At 43.1% G+C, this 19849-nt stretch overlaps 2 protein-coding genes across 3 annotated transcripts in view; both read right to left on the reverse strand.

The window, feature by feature from the left end:
• Window positions 1–794: 794 nt before the first annotated feature.
• tent5c (terminal nucleotidyltransferase 5C) lies at window positions 795–8629 on the reverse strand. The gene is made up of 2 exons (XM_086124415.1): window positions 8475–8629; window positions 795–4377 (listed from the first exon to the last, which is right to left on the reverse strand). The coding sequence occupies exon 2, from the start codon at window positions 4356–4358 to the stop codon at window positions 3201–3203; it is 1158 nt and encodes a 385-aa protein (XP_085980541.1). The 5' UTR covers window positions 4359–4377; window positions 8475–8629; the 3' UTR covers window positions 795–3200.
• Window positions 8630–15964: 7335 nt separating this feature from the next.
• man1a2 (mannosidase, alpha, class 1A, member 2) overlaps window positions 15965–19849 on the reverse strand; it is a 127901-nt gene continuing 124016 nt past the window's right edge. The window contains exons 14-15 of one of the 2 annotated variants that reach the window (XM_086123596.1): window positions 18147–18286; window positions 15965–17963 (exon numbers count right to left, since the gene is read on the reverse strand). In XM_086123596.1, coding sequence (XP_085979722.1) covers window positions 18151–18286 — 136 coding nt within the window. In that variant the 3' untranslated portion in view covers window positions 15965–17963; window positions 18147–18150. Of the gene's footprint in view, window positions 18287–19849 lie in introns of both variants that reach the window. The other variant, XM_086123595.1, reaches the window with a different exon arrangement.

Consider the following 19849-nt stretch of genomic DNA (forward strand, 5'->3'; position numbering starts at 1 on the left):
GTGTTCAATCAGCCTGCCATGCATGTTTTTTGGAATGTGGGAGGAAACCGGAGTACCCGGAGAAAACCCACGCAGGCCCGGGGAGAACATGCAAACTCCACACAGGAAGGCTGGAGCTGGGATCGAACGCACGACCTCTGCGCTGTTTGTGGATTAAGTTTTCGCTTAAATAATATCAAGCGAACCATGAATTCATATGAAAGACTTCAATTAGAGTCGACTTACTAAACGTTGACTTGCAGTCTTCATAAAATTCTACTGAACAAGTGTGGAAAATTCTGTCTATTACATTGCAATGTCAATTTGAATTTGAGTAATAGTTCTTCACCTTTTAGCATCAATGACAGTTTGGAGTCTTTCGTGATAGTTGCAACTATTTTCACGGTTGTTTGGGATCTTCCAAGACACTCTGATGGCCACAGCAGGAGCTTGCCTTTTTTTTTCTGCTGGAGCCAATGGTCAACTCAGCCTTGTGTTTTCAACAATTCTCATGCTGAAAATTCCAATGCGCAGTTTTCATTTATTGGTTGTAGCGACATGGTTATCCGGAGACATTTTGAAACTGTTTTGTCTATGTGGCTGTCCCATTTCTGAGATCTAGAGCGTGGACGCTTTGTTTTGAACAACAACTAACATACCTACGAATAGTGCATCAATGTTTAAGGCTTGTCACCTGACCTTATTTAACATGCACAAATAATGATAACCTGTAACCTGACCACCGTCCCTGAAATGGTTTATAAAAAAAACAAACAACAACAAAAAACAAACAAAAAACCCCCACAACAAACAGGTCAATGTTGCATTCAATATATTTATTTATTTATCATTTCCTTTTCAAGCACATTTTCCCCGTACATGTGAATATTTCCAAGAAAAAGGTAGAGTGAGATCAAAGTGCTGACAAATGGGGGATGGGGAACCCCCACCCCCTCAAATGGTCGTCGTAGTTATCACGGCGACAAAAACCTCTCTTCCAAAAATAAAGTTAAGTGTGACATGTATATGTCCACCAGCACTCACACACACACGCGCACACGCACACGCACACACACAGCTGCTGCAAAAAAAATACAACTCTTGAGAAAGTTCTCATGGTGTAAAACCACTGACCATCCATCACCACCACCTAGCGAGCAAAACAAGACTATGTGGGCGCCACCTGCTCCTCAGAGTATGCACAACGGAAGCAGCGATATTTAACACTGACAAATTTACAGCAGAAAAAAAAAAAAAAAGATCAGAAAACTAACAAACAAAAAGGCACTTTAACCCTCACGTAAATTTCATTTATGCCTCATGGCGGGCTTACTGGCAGACACCTTCAGTCATCAGAGACAAATAGCGTAAACACAAATACGGGCCACGTGGTTTCTTCCTTCAAGTTTTCTTGGCACTTAAATTGGCAAATGCTCGCCACGAGGCGCAGCATTTACACCTGCCTGCGAACACAAGCAAAAACAATGAGTCATCACTCAGTGATCGCCAACCAAAGAGCACCACAAGGCTATTCTAACAAAGCTAAGATGGGTGTGCGAGCAAACAAATCTCTCCAACTCACAAGAGTGAGCTGCCAAGATTGAGAGTCCCTTACATTAGCTTGAGGGCACTCTAAATCGATGCACCCACCCAAAATTAAGGTTAAAAAAAAAAAGCAATGGGGGCGGGGATAATCAATCCCTGAGCAATTGCTCGTTAGCTTATTTACCTTCTTCATCGGCTAGATAGGACAAAGATTCCTCAGGGGGTACAGGAGGGGTGAGTGGGTGAGGGGGACAAAAAGAACAGGACGAAAAAATAAAACTAATAAAAATGAGCTCCAAACACCCACCAGGATTTTTCTAAATGGGGCATTACGCTAACACGGGTTCGTTGAAAGGGTCCGAAAAGAAATGACAACCTGCCTCTCCCAAGCATCACGAGCCAACTCTATCACCTAAAAATTAAAAGCGAAAAAAAACAAAAACAAAAGAACCCTTGTTGGTCCAGAGTGGGAGTGGGCAGCATGTCACTGGTTTGTTGGAAAGCACTCGGCAAGGTACAGCGAGCCAGACGGAGGGGCAGGGCAGGGGGAGGGCGGTGGGCCACCCGCACCCTCAACTTCAGATAAGAGTTGCTGCCGGTTATCTGGGGCAAACACGGGCGGAGGCGGCAGCGTACTGGTAGAGGCAAGCGATTCTGAGAAAAGGCCAAGGCCCATGTTGGGGACAGTTGGTGCTGCGGGCCGTTTGGGTGGGGGGGGGGGATCGCTGCCCCTTGCGTAACAGGCCAACACACAGGGGTCGTCGACACCGCTTTACAATGCTAATAATAATAGCACGATGTCATCAAGCACACCTGGTATCTTTACCCATGACCACACATGGAGGTCAGGCAGCAAGCCCCTCCTCTTCACTCCAGTGAAGACTGAGTGAGGATAATTATAGAAGCAGGCTCTGGTTGCAGGGCCAGCGTGGGGACTCGCCACGTGCTTCTGCATGGAAGGCCCGAGTAGGACCGCGGAAGCCACGCGCCTTTTGGGTCTGGAACGCCACAACACAAAAATCAAGCTGTGTGCTTTGTGGTCACAAACTCGCGTTGTCATGATTAATCATTTCGATGCCTCTGCTTGAAGGTGCCGACACAAGCACAGGCATGAAGTTACGAACGCAGTGATACGCGGTCACGTGACCAAGATCAAGTCAACTGAGCACATTCAAACAGATTTTTTTTTTAAACATTACAGGCACTTGTTTTTTTTCCTTTTCTTCTTAGTGCACCTGTGAGATTTCAAAGTCAAAAATTGAATTAAAAGAAAATTGATTCCTCATAATATACCAGATTCACCAACCCTTTTTTTTTTTTTAAATTTTGGGTACACCTTATTACACTTTCCCATAGATAGCATTTTTCAACATTTTCCACCTTTTTTGTAATCAAAGGATGAAGGAAAAAAAGCAAAAAGCAAAAAAAAAAAAAAAAAGCCAAATTGAAGGCTTCATTGCCATCAACAGCCCTTTAACCTTTTAAGGGGTGGTCGGCATCCAGAAAGAAAGAAAATTGGAAATAACACTTAAAAATATCACATTGATGCATCGGAAGAGAAGGAACGCCAAAGGGTTCCCAAAAAATGAAAGGCTTCATTCAGAAAATGTGACCTTCTGTTGTCTCATTTTTTTTCTCTCTTTTTTTTGTGCCCCCCCCGCCCCCGGGTCAACCCGTCAGTTGCACGGCAGCCACGTGGGAATGTTCTGGTTGGCCACATAGTAGTTGCTGAAGTTGTGGTCGCGCACGTACGGCGCCGGCTGGTAGTAGCAGGTGACGCAGGAGGCGTCCGGTATGGCGTTCTGCTCGGCGAGTACACGGAAGGCCATGAGCGAGATGAGGTGCAGGGTCTGGCGCCGCTCGTGGCCCATGAGGCACACGGTGCTCTCGTTGACCACGCGGCGCAGGATCATGAGGTAATCGTACTTGCTGGACTCCTCGCCCACAAAGTGGCTGTGGAGGTACGCCTCCACTTTGCGCTGCTGCTCGCCGATGTCGGGGAAGTCGATGAAGAAACGCGAGCACATGTAGCGCTCCAGGCCCTTGAACTCCTCTTCGCTGGCGGGCCGAAAGTCACGCACCAGAAGGTTGCAGTACTTGAGCAGCCCGCCGCCGCGAATCTCCTCGGGACGCTTGGTGGCGATGAGCTTGTCGCGCAGGTGGCCCAGTGCCACATCAAAGTCGCCGTACACGCTCTCGCCGTTCACCGCCGGGTGGTGCTCGGGCGACATGGGTTTGGCGGCGGCATCGCCCGCCGCGTAGAAAGCCAACACCGAGTCCAAAACGATCTGGAAGGAGTCGACGCTGAATTCGAACTGGCGGCGGATGCGGTCGACGAACTTGAGCTCCACATTGCGGCCGTTGTTGTTGGACAGCGAGATAAGGCTCCAGCGGTCCTGCTCCGTGTTGACCTTGACCAGCTTCTGCACGTAGGCCTCCTTGAGCGTCGCCGGTGTGATCTTCTCCTTGTTGACGCCCTCAGGCAGGAAGTCCAGCAGGGTGCCCAGCACCACGTCGCGAATGAGCCGGAACTCGGACTCGTGCGGCAGGTCCACCCTGAAGATGACGTCCAGGTCCTTGTAGCTCCAACCCAAGTCGCGCACCAGCACGTGGCTGGCCGTCGAGCCGTTCAAACGCACGTCCTTCACGCAGACGCCGCTCAGAGTCAGGCTGGAGCGCACCCGGGCCACGATGTCCTTCAGACGCACCTCCAGCGTGGGGAAGTTTCCGCGGCCGTGGACCGGCACCACCTCGCTCAGGACCTCGTCCAGGCAGTTCACTTGCTCCCATGACAGAACGCTGACGGCGGCGCTTGTTGCCACTTTGGCGGCCATCTTCTCACGTTTATTTTAGCTGAGAAGGAAGCGGAGACGTGATTGGAACTTTTCATTTTGACTTTTGAAATTCTGTTTTTTTTAATTGGTTTTCTTTATTTGAAAAATACTAAGACGCACACACACTCGCGCATTTATATTTTTGCTATAGTTTTACTTTTTTAAACATAAAATGTGGTTTTAGTTATTTTAATCAATTGAAAAAATGTTTTTTTTTATTAGGTGTCGTTACCTTGCTTGATATAAACCAAAGCAGATCCATATTGGTACCTTATCAAATGGCCCAATATATGAGATTTTCCGGAGTTAAAAGTAAGCAACTTTCTGCACAATTACAATTCATAAAAACTCATAGATTTTTCGACACTCTCGTTACATTTAGTACGCAACAATGTACAACGTTTACTTATATAAACAATGACACTGTGCCACTTTTGGACAACTGCTGTAAATGGAGTCAGTCGATGGTAAAAATAATCTGCCGTTCAGCCGAATTTTGGGCGATCTGTGAAGGGCTATAATGTGCCCATTAAATGGTCAAGCCCAAAATAAGAATTCGGGAAAACCTGCCGTTACATGCCGTTCCCTTATTACAGTACACTTAGTGGAATAATGAAATGGCAAGACAAACACAAGCTGCAGTGTTGCTCTGCAATCAATCATCTTATTCTGTTACTTTCAATGCATTTTTCCCAAAGGTCAACAGCAGTGGTTTTACTTTTATTTCATTTCAACTTAGCTTCCAAATAAAAGGAAAGTTAGGGGTAATAAAATGTTGCCTATACTTGCCACTAAACCCCCATATCATGAAGAAATAATTGTTCCGACTGATGAGATTAAAAAAATGGTCTGAGCCAGTTTGCGCAGCAATGTATGAATACTGTACATTGTCACACAGCATTTGACCCTTCCACGGTGCAAAGACAAGTAAAAAGCCCCAAAACTTTGACAAATTTAGCACTTGATTATTTTATATTGTACCTGTATTTATGGCATAGCCTTTTCATTTGCATATTTACTAAAATTATGACTGTACTACTGCATCATCAATGATTGGCCATATCGGCTTGAGCAGTGTTTCCAAACATACAAAATGGAGGAAGCCTCATGTTGTTGCAACACACCAGAGTAGGGGTGGGCGATCAATATCAATTGACATCACGATAGACACGTGAGCGATATCAATAGAATATACTTTCGATAACATGTTTGATAGGAAAAAAAAATCTGAAAGCAAACCCCGATAAAGCATTGTGTGCGTTGTCGACGGCCCGCAGCGCTCTGCAAACACAGAAGCAGCAGCACACTCCAGCAGAATGAGACAGCGGCATTAAGTTTGTTCAAATATCTTCAAAAAGGCGTTTGATCTTTATATTGACAGTTGTTTTGAATTATGAAAGATGAAGTACTATATGTTCAAATAAAGTGACCTAAATTCAATGTTTTCCCAACGTTTATTCAATAGTTAAAAGAAACAAAAAAAAGTAATATATCGATATTGACCAATATGAAATATTTATATTGTTCTACACTTTTCAGTCATATCGCCGAGCCCTACCTCTATGAGTGCCAGGATGTGGCATTCACACAACAGCAGATAGCAACATAGATTGTGTTATTTCTGCACCGCGGATGAATTTTTGAACGTGTCAGGAACCATTGCCGTCACCGTAATGATTGTTTAAGGACGAGTGTAATGCTTGTTGAGGAGAACATGACTGTAAATTGACAACTGTAAATTCACTCATGTGGTTGATTTGATGCGATTGTGTTGACTTACTATTATACATTTTCGTCTTTAGCGTGACGCAAGTGCATTTCAGCGAGCCACCACCGTTTGCTCAGGAAATGGCTTCTATCAACAAAGGTACTACAAAATTTGTCATCATTCTTGATATTTTCCTCCCCATAAAAGTTTAAGAAATATTGTTTGGATTACATTTGCATTGGACTGTTATGGAATTAGTGCATTTACACACACACACACACACACACACACACCTCACAAAAAGTTAGGCATGTTTGACTTTTGGGTGAAATTTCAGGACGAGCCTAAAATACATTCAAATATTTACAGGGGAACTTAATGTGACCTTCTCTAAGCTTTTCAATGCGTATGTCCAACTGCTCTGACATTCCTGCGTGGAGTTTGCATGTTCTCAACGTGCCTGTGTGGGTTTTCTCCAGGTACTCCAGTTTCCTCCCACATTCCAAAAACATGCATGGCAGGTTAAGGGAACACTCTAATTTGTGCGAAAGTGTAACTGTGAGTGCGGATGATAGTATGTCTATGTGTGCCCTGCGATTGGCTGGCAACCAGTTCGACATCTAACAATGGATCAACAGTACCATGCCTTTGTCATGCTTTAAACAGGATGTTCTCAGACAGAAGCGGCCACCGAGTGTCACACAGTGTCATCAACAGGTTGCAACAGAGATATAGAGACTGGAAGAGTCACAGAAAGATGTAGAAGTGGACATCCTTTGGGGCCACATTGCATGCTGATGACCGCGCTATTGTGAACAATGCCCTGAGAAACAGGATGATGAATGCCAGTCGACTCCAGGCACGTTTGAGGGAGGTGAGAGACACCCAAGTGTCATGTCAGACCATTCGAAATAGTTTACATCAGCCCGCTCTGCATGCTAGACGACCTGCAAGGGTGCCCGACCACACTACCAGGCACAGGTGTCAGCGTCTTGCATGGGCCTGGGCGCCCCAGTGCGATTCTCTGATGTAAGACGATTCACGTTGAGCAGAAATGGTGGCCGCCACGTCAAGGAGAGCACCCCAGAACCTCAATGACCTGATGGCTGCCCTTCAAGAAGAGTGGGATGCCCTGCCTCAGCAGACGATAAGTTGACTTGTGAACAGCATGATATGTCGTCAAGCTGGAATTGATGCTCAAGGGAACATGACGAGTTATTGAAACTTTGACTTTTTTTGTTGTGGTGTACACCCATTAACTTTTGTTAATTTTTTTTTTTTGTTTGTTTCAATGAATTGCTTGAGATGAAGAAATCACCAGTGCATCCTTCGACTTAAATTTCCTACTTTCACGGTAAACTTTCTACATTTTGCATAAATTTCACTTGAAAGCCAAATATCCCTAACTTTTTGTGAGTAGTGTGTGTACACACACACACACACGCACACACACACTTTGATTCTCTCTCTCGCCACACACACACGCAGACACATGCACTTGCAGAAAGAGGACTTATTCTCTTTAATGAACGGGTGGAGCAACAGGTTCCTTGTACATTCTACCATCTACTCTAAGAGCATTTAATTTTCCATGTGCATTTTTAAATGACTCTTTCGGATGTCGGAAATCTTTCATAGAAATTTGCCCCCCTATCAAATTGGCCTTACTTTTAATGGTGGTAGACGTTAGCACTTTGTAAGATTTTCTTTTAAAACGGTCCACTGGATGCCATTAAAAGTATACAATACATGCTGTATCTAACGAAATGATCTCCGAGTGTCGTCAGTCATTTTGCTGGCACGTCAATCAAAAAAAAAAGGTTTCGTTTGAGTGTGTTTGAATGGTAGCCAATGAGAGCAGCGTTAATCCCAAGTGTAAATAGGGTTTCGCAATATTTGATTTCACCCGTGTGTAACAGCATCACCCACACACCCACCAGAGTGAGTGAGGCTTCCAGAACAACTCGAGCGCTCGGTCCATTATGCCACTTTTCCAGAGTCTTCCTTAAAAACACGCGTACACGCACACACGCACGCGCACAACCGCATCCAAAATTAACCAGCCGGGCTCGAGTGAAAATAAGCTACATTTAAATCGTACAAAGCTTTGGTCGCCCGCAAGAAAAAAAAAAGTGTTTAAAACGCCACATCGGTAACGTCAACAAGGTGGGTAGCAGGTTTGCTAGTTATTGAGTTAGCGAGTTAGTTCTGAAGTTAGCTCGCCCATATGGCGACACTCGGCACCGGACATTTAACGCAGCTGTTTGGCATCAGTCCACAAGACAGCGGAACGAAACGTTACAATCACGTCAACCGCTCCAAACATACGTTTTTAATTGAGACTCATTCTGGTTTTAATTTAGCCGGACCAAAAGAAACACAAAACAAGAGATGGGAGAAATACCTACGTTTTCAAGAGTTCCCCGCGGTTATTCAAGGGTGTGTGCGGAGGTGTAAAAAGAGGCAGAAGATATTACATTTCCTTCGTGCATTCGCAGAAGCCAGCATTAGTCCACGCAGGCTTGTGACACCGACACGCGTCCAGGCCAGAAAAGTTCGCTCTTTACAGCGTCCTCCCAGTTGTTGGAAGTGCAGCGCTTTTATAGAACCGTGGCACGACAGAGTGGATCAGATGAACATCCGCGCAATGATAGAGTCCCACGGTGACCTACTTGTTCTGAGTGTGTGCGTGTGTGTGTTTTGATTTGGCTTCTCAAATTGAAAAAATAACTCAACAAAGCTATTAAATGAAATGCAATATGTATGAGATTTATTACAACGCGATTTTAGTGATGTGTTTCTGTTTGTATCAGTGTGCCTTATGAGTACGTTGATTGGTCATCCGTGTTTTGCGTTGCTATGCGACTGGAGCAGGTTCCAACTTTACTCTAGAGCTGGCGATTTCTCCAGTTGATGGCATATTTTGTTGTCTAACATAGGTATACATCTTTTGAAAATTGAGAGGAAATATTCATAAGGGAGATGTTGATGGGCGAGCATGTTTGTTCACGAGACTTCACAATGGTTTTTTTTTCTCTACAGTAATTCTCGTTATTACACAGTTCATATTTCACGGCTTCGATGTTTCACGCATTTTTTTCGTGCAGTTTTTTAAAAATATAATTGTGTACCACATTCTGATTGACTAAGGAGCTGTAGACTAATGACAAGTCTCCCTCCTCATCGCTGAACAGCTTGCAAAATTTTCTCCATGACAAACCCCTCAATGTCAAAGAAACGTTCTGTACAGTATTTCTAAAAACTGCTAGTTGTTTGTCAGAAAACATGAATTTTTCTTGGTTTTTTTATGCTTGGGCGTGAAAAAAAAAGGTTTAATTTTTGGTTTCATTCAATACAGTATTATATTGTACACGTGATAATTCTAAAAAATAAAGATGACTCCTTCACAGATTTCATTATCACGGGTTCTTTTTGGAACATAACCCCTGTGATAAATGTCGGATGACTGTATATCAGAATCAATCATCTTTATTGGCCAAGTATGTAGAACACACAAGGAATTTGTCGATTGATTTCAATTTATTTTGTTTGGTTGTGGTGTACTGTAGTTCAACGTCTGTATGTTGGTTTATGAGCAAAATGACCTAGTAAACGTGAGCTTGCCCATCATCTTAACCATATACCCTACATAAACAAACTCATGATAACCCAAATAAAAGTAATTTCATTTATATTAATGTAACCTACTCATAGATGGCCTGGGATGGAACGGTCCATCCGTCCTGGACAGACGCCCATTTTGGGCACAGAGAACGGAGGATGAGAAGCTTTTTAAAAAGGACACACTAAGCAAGGACGTACCTGTAAGTGGGTTTTCGTCCATCCCTTTAATGATTCCTAACCGACTTATGTACCTATGGACACCCATTTTACCAACAACTGACAGAAACAGGCCCAGTCTGTCTTACGTGTGTAATCCGGCAATACACTACTTCAGACCAAATGTGACACCCCGCTTGTCTTGTGCGTGTTGACCACGTTTGTATGCGGGAGGGAGTGACTTCACTTTGCTTCAAGGAGACAATAGGAGGAGCCCTCGTTCTCCGTCCAAGTTTACACTCGCCAGACATTCTGGTAACCGACGGTTTTTGTGTTGGCAGCTTAATGCTATCTTGAGTGACACTTAAACAGTTGTAAACAATTCAATCCAGCCAGTAAAGAAACCCGGATGTGTTGAATGTGTCTCGATGCCTGCCCGCCCTCCAAGATGCATATGCCCTCCCATTTGAGGCACGGATTTCTAAAACTAAAGTTTTTAATTATTATTGTGTTATTTCAACAATTGGTTTCAGTTGTTATTGATGAGGGTGGGGTGGCCCGGTGGTCGACTGGTTAGTGTGTCGGCCACACAATGCAGAAGTGGAGGGTTAGAAAAATTTGGATGACCACCGATCGCAGTTTTGGCACATTAGGTGATATTTAAATTCCTACATTAAGGTTTAAGGAAAAGTGTATTCGAGTTGTTGACTGTGGTTGAAAATATTTCATGATTCAAAAATATTAAAATGAATGTTGTTCCTGTCGGTCGTCATTCATTTTGTTACACCGTAGCCTGATCGTGTGGTAAAGATACACAAGTAACTACATGAGGTGTTGTTGTGTAATGTGTACGTGAATGCTGGTCACACTGAAAGAACATCCTCCTCTTCGGAATGGTAACATGAAACCAGCAGTGGAAGTGTGTGTGTGTGTGTGTGTGTGTGTGTGTGTGTGTGTGTGTGTGTGTGTGTGTGTGTGTGTGTGTGTGTGTGCATGTGCGTGTGAGGGGTAGACCGAAAAAAGGGGTTCTACATCACTTGAGAGTCAGCAGAAGAGGAAGCGAACCAGCAGCATGGGAAATCCTTGACTATGTAGAGACCGTCGATTGTCTTCTCTTTCATGTTGTGCTGCTAATACAATAAAAACCATTTATACCACATTGTTTTCAACTCACAAAATACAAAACATGACATTAGGTGCACATTAGGTTTTGATAAGAAAACCTTTATTTATCTTACAAGGGAGAAATTCCCAATATACAGCAGCAACATTATGAAAGGCAGAAGTAGAAGAACAAAAATCATATAAATATGAATTATAAAATATAAATATAAGCATATTAAAAATGGGTGAGTGGGGGTGAGTCCAGGTTTTCAGGTGTTAATAGCCTGACAGCAGTCGGCAGGAACGAGCGGCGGTACCTCTCCTTCTTGCAGCGCGGATGTGTCAGTCTCTGGCTGAAGGAGCTGCCCAGCGCTGTCAGGGTGGCCTGGAGGGCCTGGGAGGGTCTGTCCATCATAGCTTTTAGCTTAGCTAGCATCCTCCTGTTGCCCACCTCCTCCAGAGTGTCAAGGGAGCAGCCCGGGCCAGAGCTGGCCCTCCTGACCAGTCGCTCCAGTCTCTTTCTGTCCCGGGCCGAGATGCTGCCTGACCAGCAGACTATGCCATAATGGATGGCCGAGGCCACCACCGAGTTATAGAAAGTCTTAAGGAGTGACCCCTGAACTCTCAGTTTTCTGAGTAGGAAGCGCCAGCTCCGCCCCTTCCTGATCTGAGCGTCCGTGTTGTTAGACCAGTCTGGTTTATTTTTGAGAAGAACACCCAGGTACTTGTAGGACATACCTGTAGGTGTCAAACTCAGGTCCTGGAGGGCCGCTGTCCTGCATGTTTTCCAAGTCTCCCTGTTGCAACACACCTGGTTCAAATGATCAGATCATCAGCAAGCTCTGCGGAAACCTGACATTGAACCTGTTCATTTGAATCAGGTGTGTTGCAACAGGGAGACTTGGAAAACATGCAGGACGGCGGCCCTCCAGGACCTGAGTTTGACACCTATGTTGTAGGAGGTCACCCTCTTTCTGTCCGTACCCTGGATGTTCATCGGTGCAGGTGAAGACAGTTTCCTGCAGAAATCCACAACCAACTCCTTAGTTTTCCTGGGGTTGATCTGGAGGTGGTTCTGCAGGCAACATACCATTATTTTTAGTAGGCTGTATAACACTGTCCAGCTCCGGCCTCCCTGTGTGGAGTTTGCATGTTCTCCCCGGGCCTGCGTGGGTTTTCTCCGGGTGCTCCGGTTTCCTCCCACATTCCAAAAACATGCATGGCAGGCTGATTGGACGCTCTAAATTGTCCCTAGGTGTGAGTGTGGGCGCGGATGGTTGTTCGTCTCTGTGTGCCCTGCGATTGGCTGGCAACTGATTCAGGGTGTCCCCCGCCTGCTGCCCGGAGATGGCTGGGATAGGCTCCAGCACCCCCCGCGACCCTAGTGAGGATCAAGCGCTTCGGAAAATGGATCGGAAAATGGATGTATAACACTGGTCTTTTTGTTTTATTTTATTTCTATCCCAATTCCCAATCAGTTATATGACAGTGAACCTGAATGCCACTTAACCTTGAAATATCTACATGGGAAATTTGACAGCAATCTTTTGAACAGGCGCTACAAAGTTTGTGTATAGTGAGGCCTGTATCTACTAAATTCTCAGGACATTTTATTTACCCGTTTTTTTTAAAAATGGGACAGTGGTAAGTGTTCAAGCAGGATTTTGAAACAGCCCTGAAAGCTGTCTGCACTCCCATCGCATTGTCCCTGCACCTGTTGGTCTGTGAAGGGTCGTGGGGAATAAAATCGAAACGGTGAATGAGTGAAACAGCGAAAGATGATCATATCAACAACTCACAAGGAGCAGAACGCATATGCCGCTTATCACCGCCCCACCGACACACACATACACGCACACATTTTAGGGGAATAGGACATTACATTGCTTCACAGTAGATCGTTTTTATCTAACCGGTCATCCATCCATCCATTGTCCGAACCGCTTAATCCTCACTCGGGTCGCGGGTGGAGCAGAAGCCTATCCCAGCCATCTTCGGGCAGTAGGCGGGGGACACTGAACCGGTTGCCAGCCAATTGCAGGGCACACAGAGACGAACAACCATGCGCGCACACACTCACACCTAGGGACAATTCAGTGTGTTCAATCAGCATACCACGCATGTTTTTGGAACGTGGGAGGAAACCGGAGCACCCGGAGAAAACCCACGCAGGCCCGGGGAGAACATGCAAACTCCACACAGGGAGACCGGAGCTGGAATCGAACCCGGTACCTCTGCACTGTGAAGTCGACGTGCTAACCACTGGACTACCGGGCCGCCCCTCTAACCGGTCATGTTAAAGAAAAAAAAAAAAAAAAAAGTCCATTCCATTTTCTGTGAAACATCAGTTAAGGATTAATCATCATCATTATTAAAGTGAGACGGGTGTTTGAAATTAGCTTATTTCGCAATAGCCAATTATCATGAGGATAATCTTGGCCTTGGTTAAAATTGACTTGGAACGTACAATGCGGGCATGGTCAATAAAAAATTAAAAAGTGTAAAAACATTGCCTGCACATTTGATGAAGGTTTTATCATTGACTATAGTTGGAAACTGGAATAGATTCACTCTAATTTTCATTACTTCCAATGGACCAAGCTCCATTAACATATTAAACGAGTGCACACAAGCACACATTCATAAGACCAGGCGCAAACACAAAGTATCCATTCGCGGTTGCACTGTGACCTTATCTGTTCTCGGTAACTGAGTCAGGCCACGAACAGCTCACAACTTCCTGTGACATCACTTTCTTCTAGTTCATCTTCTTTTATCACAGCAGTTTTGTTTTTTTACTTCCTGGTGCTCCATGCTCATAAAAACATGGTGCACGCCTCAACTTGATGAAAACATTAAGTCTATAATCATTATAATTAAGGTGGTATTTTGGCACAAGTGGTTAGTGTACGACAAACAAAGTATCCTGGTGCAATGTGAAAACAGACGTACGTATTATAGGATTGACGTACAGGACCACAACAGTTGGATTCAAGGCTGGATTTTTACTGCCCATAAATTTTGTAGGACAGGGAAGATATGCAGTAGTAGCGAAAAGGCACTGTGGGAAAGTCCGCATGGTAACGCACCTGTTGGCAGCCCTCACGTCATAGAGAAGTCTGCGTTGTCACTGCCAACTGGTTGGGGCATCTGCTGAGTAATTTCGAGATACAGGGAACTTCCTGGAAGCCAGTTTGTACACAATGAGACCAAAAGTATTAAGGCTAAAACCACATACGCTGAATTTGATTTTGAATTGAAACAAAAGACTTTCACTTAAATATCTCGTGATATACCCGCATAATAAACATTAAAACTCTTTATACAAAATTTGCCTTTTGAGCGGCAATTTGTTTATGGTGCCCCCTTCATGCCCAAAAAGATTAAAAAAAAAAAGTAAAAGATAAATTATGTGATAAACATTAATTCTACTGTTTTGAAATGATAAATGTTGAACATATTGTTTTGTTACGTTTATGCTGGTTAAAGGTCAGAGTGCCTTTTAAGAATGTTTTTTTTTTGTGGTGGGGGGGTGCTATATTGTGTATACATTTTGTAGCATAAGGAACCGTCGACTATAAGATAAGATAAGATATCCTTTATTTGTCCCGCAATGGGGAAATTACAGTATTTGTGGTTCACAAGTCAAGAATTGATCTACGTATTTGTAATATTTATTCTGTGGCGCTTATCCTGAGCTATTCGCGGAATCTGTATTTTTGGGCTCTTCCTGTGACCCTCGCTAAAAGGAAAGTATTGTAGGAATTGATGTCAAAGGAGTATGTTCAAACAATGCATCTCAAATGTTCTAACATCTTCGACTGCTAGGGAGGAGGTAAGTTTAGCGTGGGTTGTAAGGAGATGTGAAGTATGTTTTTGCTCTGCTGACTGGGTATTCAAAAGTTCAACTGAATATTGAGGTCTCCAAATGGTTTCACAGGTGCTATTTTCACAGGTTATTTACAGGCTATTTTTACAATGGCCAGCATCCTCGCACCTGCGGTACATTTTTCATTATCAAATCATATGGAAGAAATACATTTTTCTGAGTTTTAAATCATATTTAAGTGCTTTGGGATCAAAGTTTATGCTATACTTAGGGTAAAGCACATGTTTTCAAACTCGTGGCCCGGGGCCCCAGATCTGACCTGTAACAGCATTTGATGTGGCCCACGAAGGCTAATTACGTGCACCAACTTAATAACTCTTGCAAATATTTTTCCCTTTAACAACAGAGATGTTAGAGATGAGATATTGCAAGTATTTTTTGTTACTAATCCCCCTTTACAATAATTTGAAAATGAGTTGATTTATTGACTGATCTGTGATTTCAACAGTCAGCCCGGTGGCCTCATGAAGCAGAGTTGCAGGACTTGATTCTGGCTCCTGCATTCCTGTGTGGATTTTTTCATGTTCTCCCCGTGGCTGTGTGGGTTTTCTCTGGTTTACTCCCGCATTCCAAAAAACATGCATGGCAGGTTAATGGAACATTCTATATTGTCCCTACACGTGATTGTGCTCACGAATGGTTGTTTGTCTGTGTGTGCCCTGCGATTGGCTGGCAACCAGTTCAGGGTGTACCTCGCCTGCTGCCCGAAGACAGCTGGGATAGGCTCCAGCATGCCCCATGACCCTTGTGAGGAGAAGCGGATCGGAAAATGGACGAATGGGTGATTTCAATACTAGTTCCCCAGCAAATTGTTGTGTTGTGATAATATAAGGCGATTATACACTTACTGCATTTAGCCAAAAAAATGAGTGTGACACTCCCGGACTATTATTACAGGCAATCTTTTTTTGTGGCCAGGTTCAGTTCTTGACTTCTGAGAAAAGTGGGAGTGTAAAATATATTTAAAAAAACCCCATAACATCCTAAGTAAGACTAAAATGTGAAATAGAATGAAACAACCTCATTTATCTAAGTGTATTTGTCATTGCAAGACAAGTTTAAAAGCAAACATCACAGATTTACCAAAGCCAACATTCACACCATCAAAACAACTCAAATCCCTCCTCACTTGTAGCAACAACTTTATTGAATTTTGTGTTGACTTTTCAACATATTTACACACACCTTTTCTTTGTAGTGAAGTAAAAATACAAAGAGAGAACACAGCCCACTCATTGGTTGGCTCGCTGTGGCCACATGGTTGACAGGATTCTGAAAGCGATGAACGAGGAAGGTATGTGACGTCATGAAAATGAACGCATACTTCAAAATGGATGCACTTCCTCCAAATTAAGAAATAGTGGATTTTTTTTTTAATTTTAAATAATTTAACAAACAAGAAAATCCCTAAAATTTACATTTGCACACAGGGATCCCAATAATGCATGGTGTCACTATCTAACTGAAAATATATTTCTCAGAATTTTGGATTTTCTTTTCATCTGAAACGCCAGGAAAGGTCATTTGTCATTTAAAAAAACAAAACAAAACAAAACAAAAAAAACCTCAGAACATCTGGGGATACATGCTTTTCACTGAAAAGCGACAATGTGTAGCCGTTTTTTTTTAACAGTCACGGCTCGATTCAGTTTGCATTAAAAAGTCACATTCAGAAAATCCCATTAACATTTTAACTGTAACGTCGTCATTTCAGTCCTGCGTCAATCCGTTTCACTTCACAGTTCTGAACTTGAAGCCCCCCCCCCCACCCCCCAAATAAAAAATGGCAATGGCACAACTGTGTCACATCAGACGATAAGGCTTAATTAAGAAATCAAAATCATTAAAACAGGACAAAAAAACCCCAATGGTTATTCAGCTCAATTCAAGACTTACCTACATACAACAATCACTGAATGTGATTGAAACTCAATCAGGTCTGCAACTAATGAGTATTTTAATAATCTGATATTTTCTATATTATTTTGTTGATTCATAAATGGATCCGATTTTTAAAGAAAAAGCTTTACTTTCCAACCCCGTATTAAAAAACAGGACATTATTTCAAATTGATTCCAGAAAATGCACACATTAAGATTGAGTTAATGCTTTGGTCTATAACATGTCAGAAAATAGTTCATCGCTCTCTTCCAAAGTACAAGCAAATGTTTGCAAAAGTATGATTTTGACTCAACGTAATACAGTCAAATCCACAGTCCTATTTTTTTTCCCCCTCATCGATCTTTGAATTCACCTTCAAGAAAGGTTTTGCCAAAGCAACTTCCAAGTCACGAAAGAAAGGGGCATTATAATTTCGTCACAATTGAATGAAACTGAAAAAATATGATATTGCGAGTGCTGTTAGTTGATGATTTTGCATTTAATGATCCGTGTCGCTTGCTGTAGTTTCAGCCAGGGATGGCATTTGCATCTCTAGTTTCAACCATGAATAACTGCATATTAGCCGAGAGCAATATCTGGCTCAAGTTGTCAGAAGATTTTCTGGCTTATTGTAACAAGGTTGGGGGTGGGGGGGAAAGACTCGCAGCAAGTAACTTCCTTGACCCAAAAGAAATGAATGATGTGAGAGGAAGTCAGGAACGATGGATATAAACTCATGAACAAGTCATCTTAAAGATGGAAAACCACCGACCACAGGACCTCAAATTCGATTTACCTCATTTCAGAATGCTGATGATAGCATAAAGTTGATGGATACAAAGGCAGGAGATGACAAAATATTTTGAACGATGAAGGAAGGTGGCGGCCAAAGAGTCAGATGATGGTGCGACTGATTCCGCCCGTCCTCATCCACAACATCAGTTTAGTGGAAATTGAAACAACAGATGAAGCAGAACAGACAGAAAAGGGGTATATTTAAAAAAAACAACAACAAAAAAAGCGGGAGGAGCCAAAAAAACAGCATCCAATTATAGCGTAGCAGCAGTTTCTTTTTTTTCATTGAAGGGTGCGGTGGAGGAGGTGTTTTTGGCTGAATTGATGATACAGCCAGTCAGACTGTTGCTCTGTTGTCTGCTCTGAAAGATCCACACCTGCTCAAAAAAGAAGACGGCCGCCAAGATTGTGCCGTGAAAGCAACAGTTTCCATTCAACTGGTGCATCCCTATTAAAGAGAGGAAAATAAAGAGTTTGGTCAAACAAACCCCAAACATTGGAACAAAAATGAAACGTGTCCACTCTGGAGCACCAGAGTTATCAGGGAGTTCTCAAGCTCCGATATGGTCCACATCTGAAGAACCTGATAAAAGGCAGTCCAGTGTTTATTGTCGGGCGGGCAGGGGGAGACCTGTTCACTGCTGTGACGGCTCACTGCCCGGCAGGGTGATGTTGCCCAGGTGGAGCACAGGAAGCGGATGAGCCTCTGTGTTGAAGACCCAACTTTCCAACGGCATTAGATCGTCGCTAGAAAAGAGCAGGTACAGATACCTAGCCGACAGGAAGAAAAAAAAAAAAAAAGATCGCACACATGAGTTACGAGAGTGATGCAAATAACTGACGATGCCAACAGACCTCGCTGTGTTTGCAAATAATAAAATAATAGGTGCCAGGGTACAGAGGAGCTGCTTTAAAAGGGGCATTTGCTCACATGTATGTCGAAAATAAGTAATACATGAGTACCGTATTTTCCCCACTAAAGGGCGCACCAAAAAGTCTTCCATTTTCTTAAAAGCTCACCGAGTGCCTTAAAATCCGGTGCGTCTTGTGTACGGTCATTACGGTAATATGTCGACCCCCAAGATGGCTCCTTGCTGGAGACATGCTTCCAATGTTATAACTTGCTGTTGGTTCAGTGAACTGTGTCGCTGCTTTATCAAATAAGTTTTTGTTGCGGCTCCGAAAAAAGGAGAGCTGTGGTGGTGTTTTTTTAAAACAGTCTCAACAAATGCAGGTACGTCTTTGTCCGTCTCCGTGCCTTCTTCAGTTCTAATTACATAAGAAAACCTTAGTTCGACTCGAGAGGCGTTCAAGACCGCCTCCGAAAAATGTGAACTAACGATTACTTCAATGAAACTATGAAAATTGACAAGAATACATCAAAACTGAAAAGCAAGCGAGGAAATCACAAAATAAATTCTATAGCCCCCCCCTACAGAATTTATATTGTGATTTCATCATTTGTGAATACACAACAAAGGAATAAATAACTACTACTTACATCTGATAGTTCTGTTGCAGCTATGATCAAGGAAAGGCCAATGCGTTTTCGGAGGCGGTCATGAACGCCTTTCGAGTTCAACGAAAGAAGAGAAGGCAAGGAGACGGACAAAGACGCACCTGTATTTGTTGAAAAAAGGAGAGCTGTGGTTTTATTTTTTTTTTTAAACGCAGACTTTATTAATGTTTTCCACAGTCTCAACAAATACAGGCACTGTACGTCTTTGTCCGTCTCCGTGCCTTCTCTTCTTCCGTTCCACTCAAGAGGCGTTCAAGGCTGCCTCCAAAAAAATGTAAATTAATGCTTACTTCAATGAAACTATGAAGAAAATCAAGCGAGGAAATCACAAAATTAATTCTGAAGTGGGGATATAGAATTTATTTTGTGATTTCCTCTCTTCATTTTCTGTTTTGATGCATTATTTTCCATTTGCGTAGTTTCATTTAAGTACAGTAATAGTTAATTTACGTTTTTCAGAGGCGGTCCTGAACGCCTCTCGAGTTGAATGGAAGGAGCGTAGCACCATCTAGTGGAGGCATTGTAGATTGCGCCTTATAATGCGATACGTCCAATGTATGAAAAAAAAATTACAAAATAGCCATTCATTGAAGATGCCTCATAATCCAGTGCGCCTTTTAGTGCAGAAAATTCGGTAATTTATCAAAATGTTAACAGCAATCCGAACATGCTATCACTTTCACCCTAAAACGGGCACGGCGGTGCCATTAATCCAAGCAGCAGAACATGTTTCTGACATGTTCTATAACCCCTTTCATACAGGCCTTTTTTTCCTCAGATGCCGTCTTTGTGTGAAAGACATCGAGATGGAATGA

Source organism: Hippocampus guttulatus, chromosome 11 (genome assembly GCF_054856545.1).
Source record: "Hippocampus guttulatus isolate MCC_2025c chromosome 11, RoL_Hgut_1.0, whole genome shotgun sequence".
NCBI lineage: Eukaryota > Metazoa > Chordata > Actinopteri > Syngnathiformes > Syngnathidae > Hippocampus > Hippocampus guttulatus.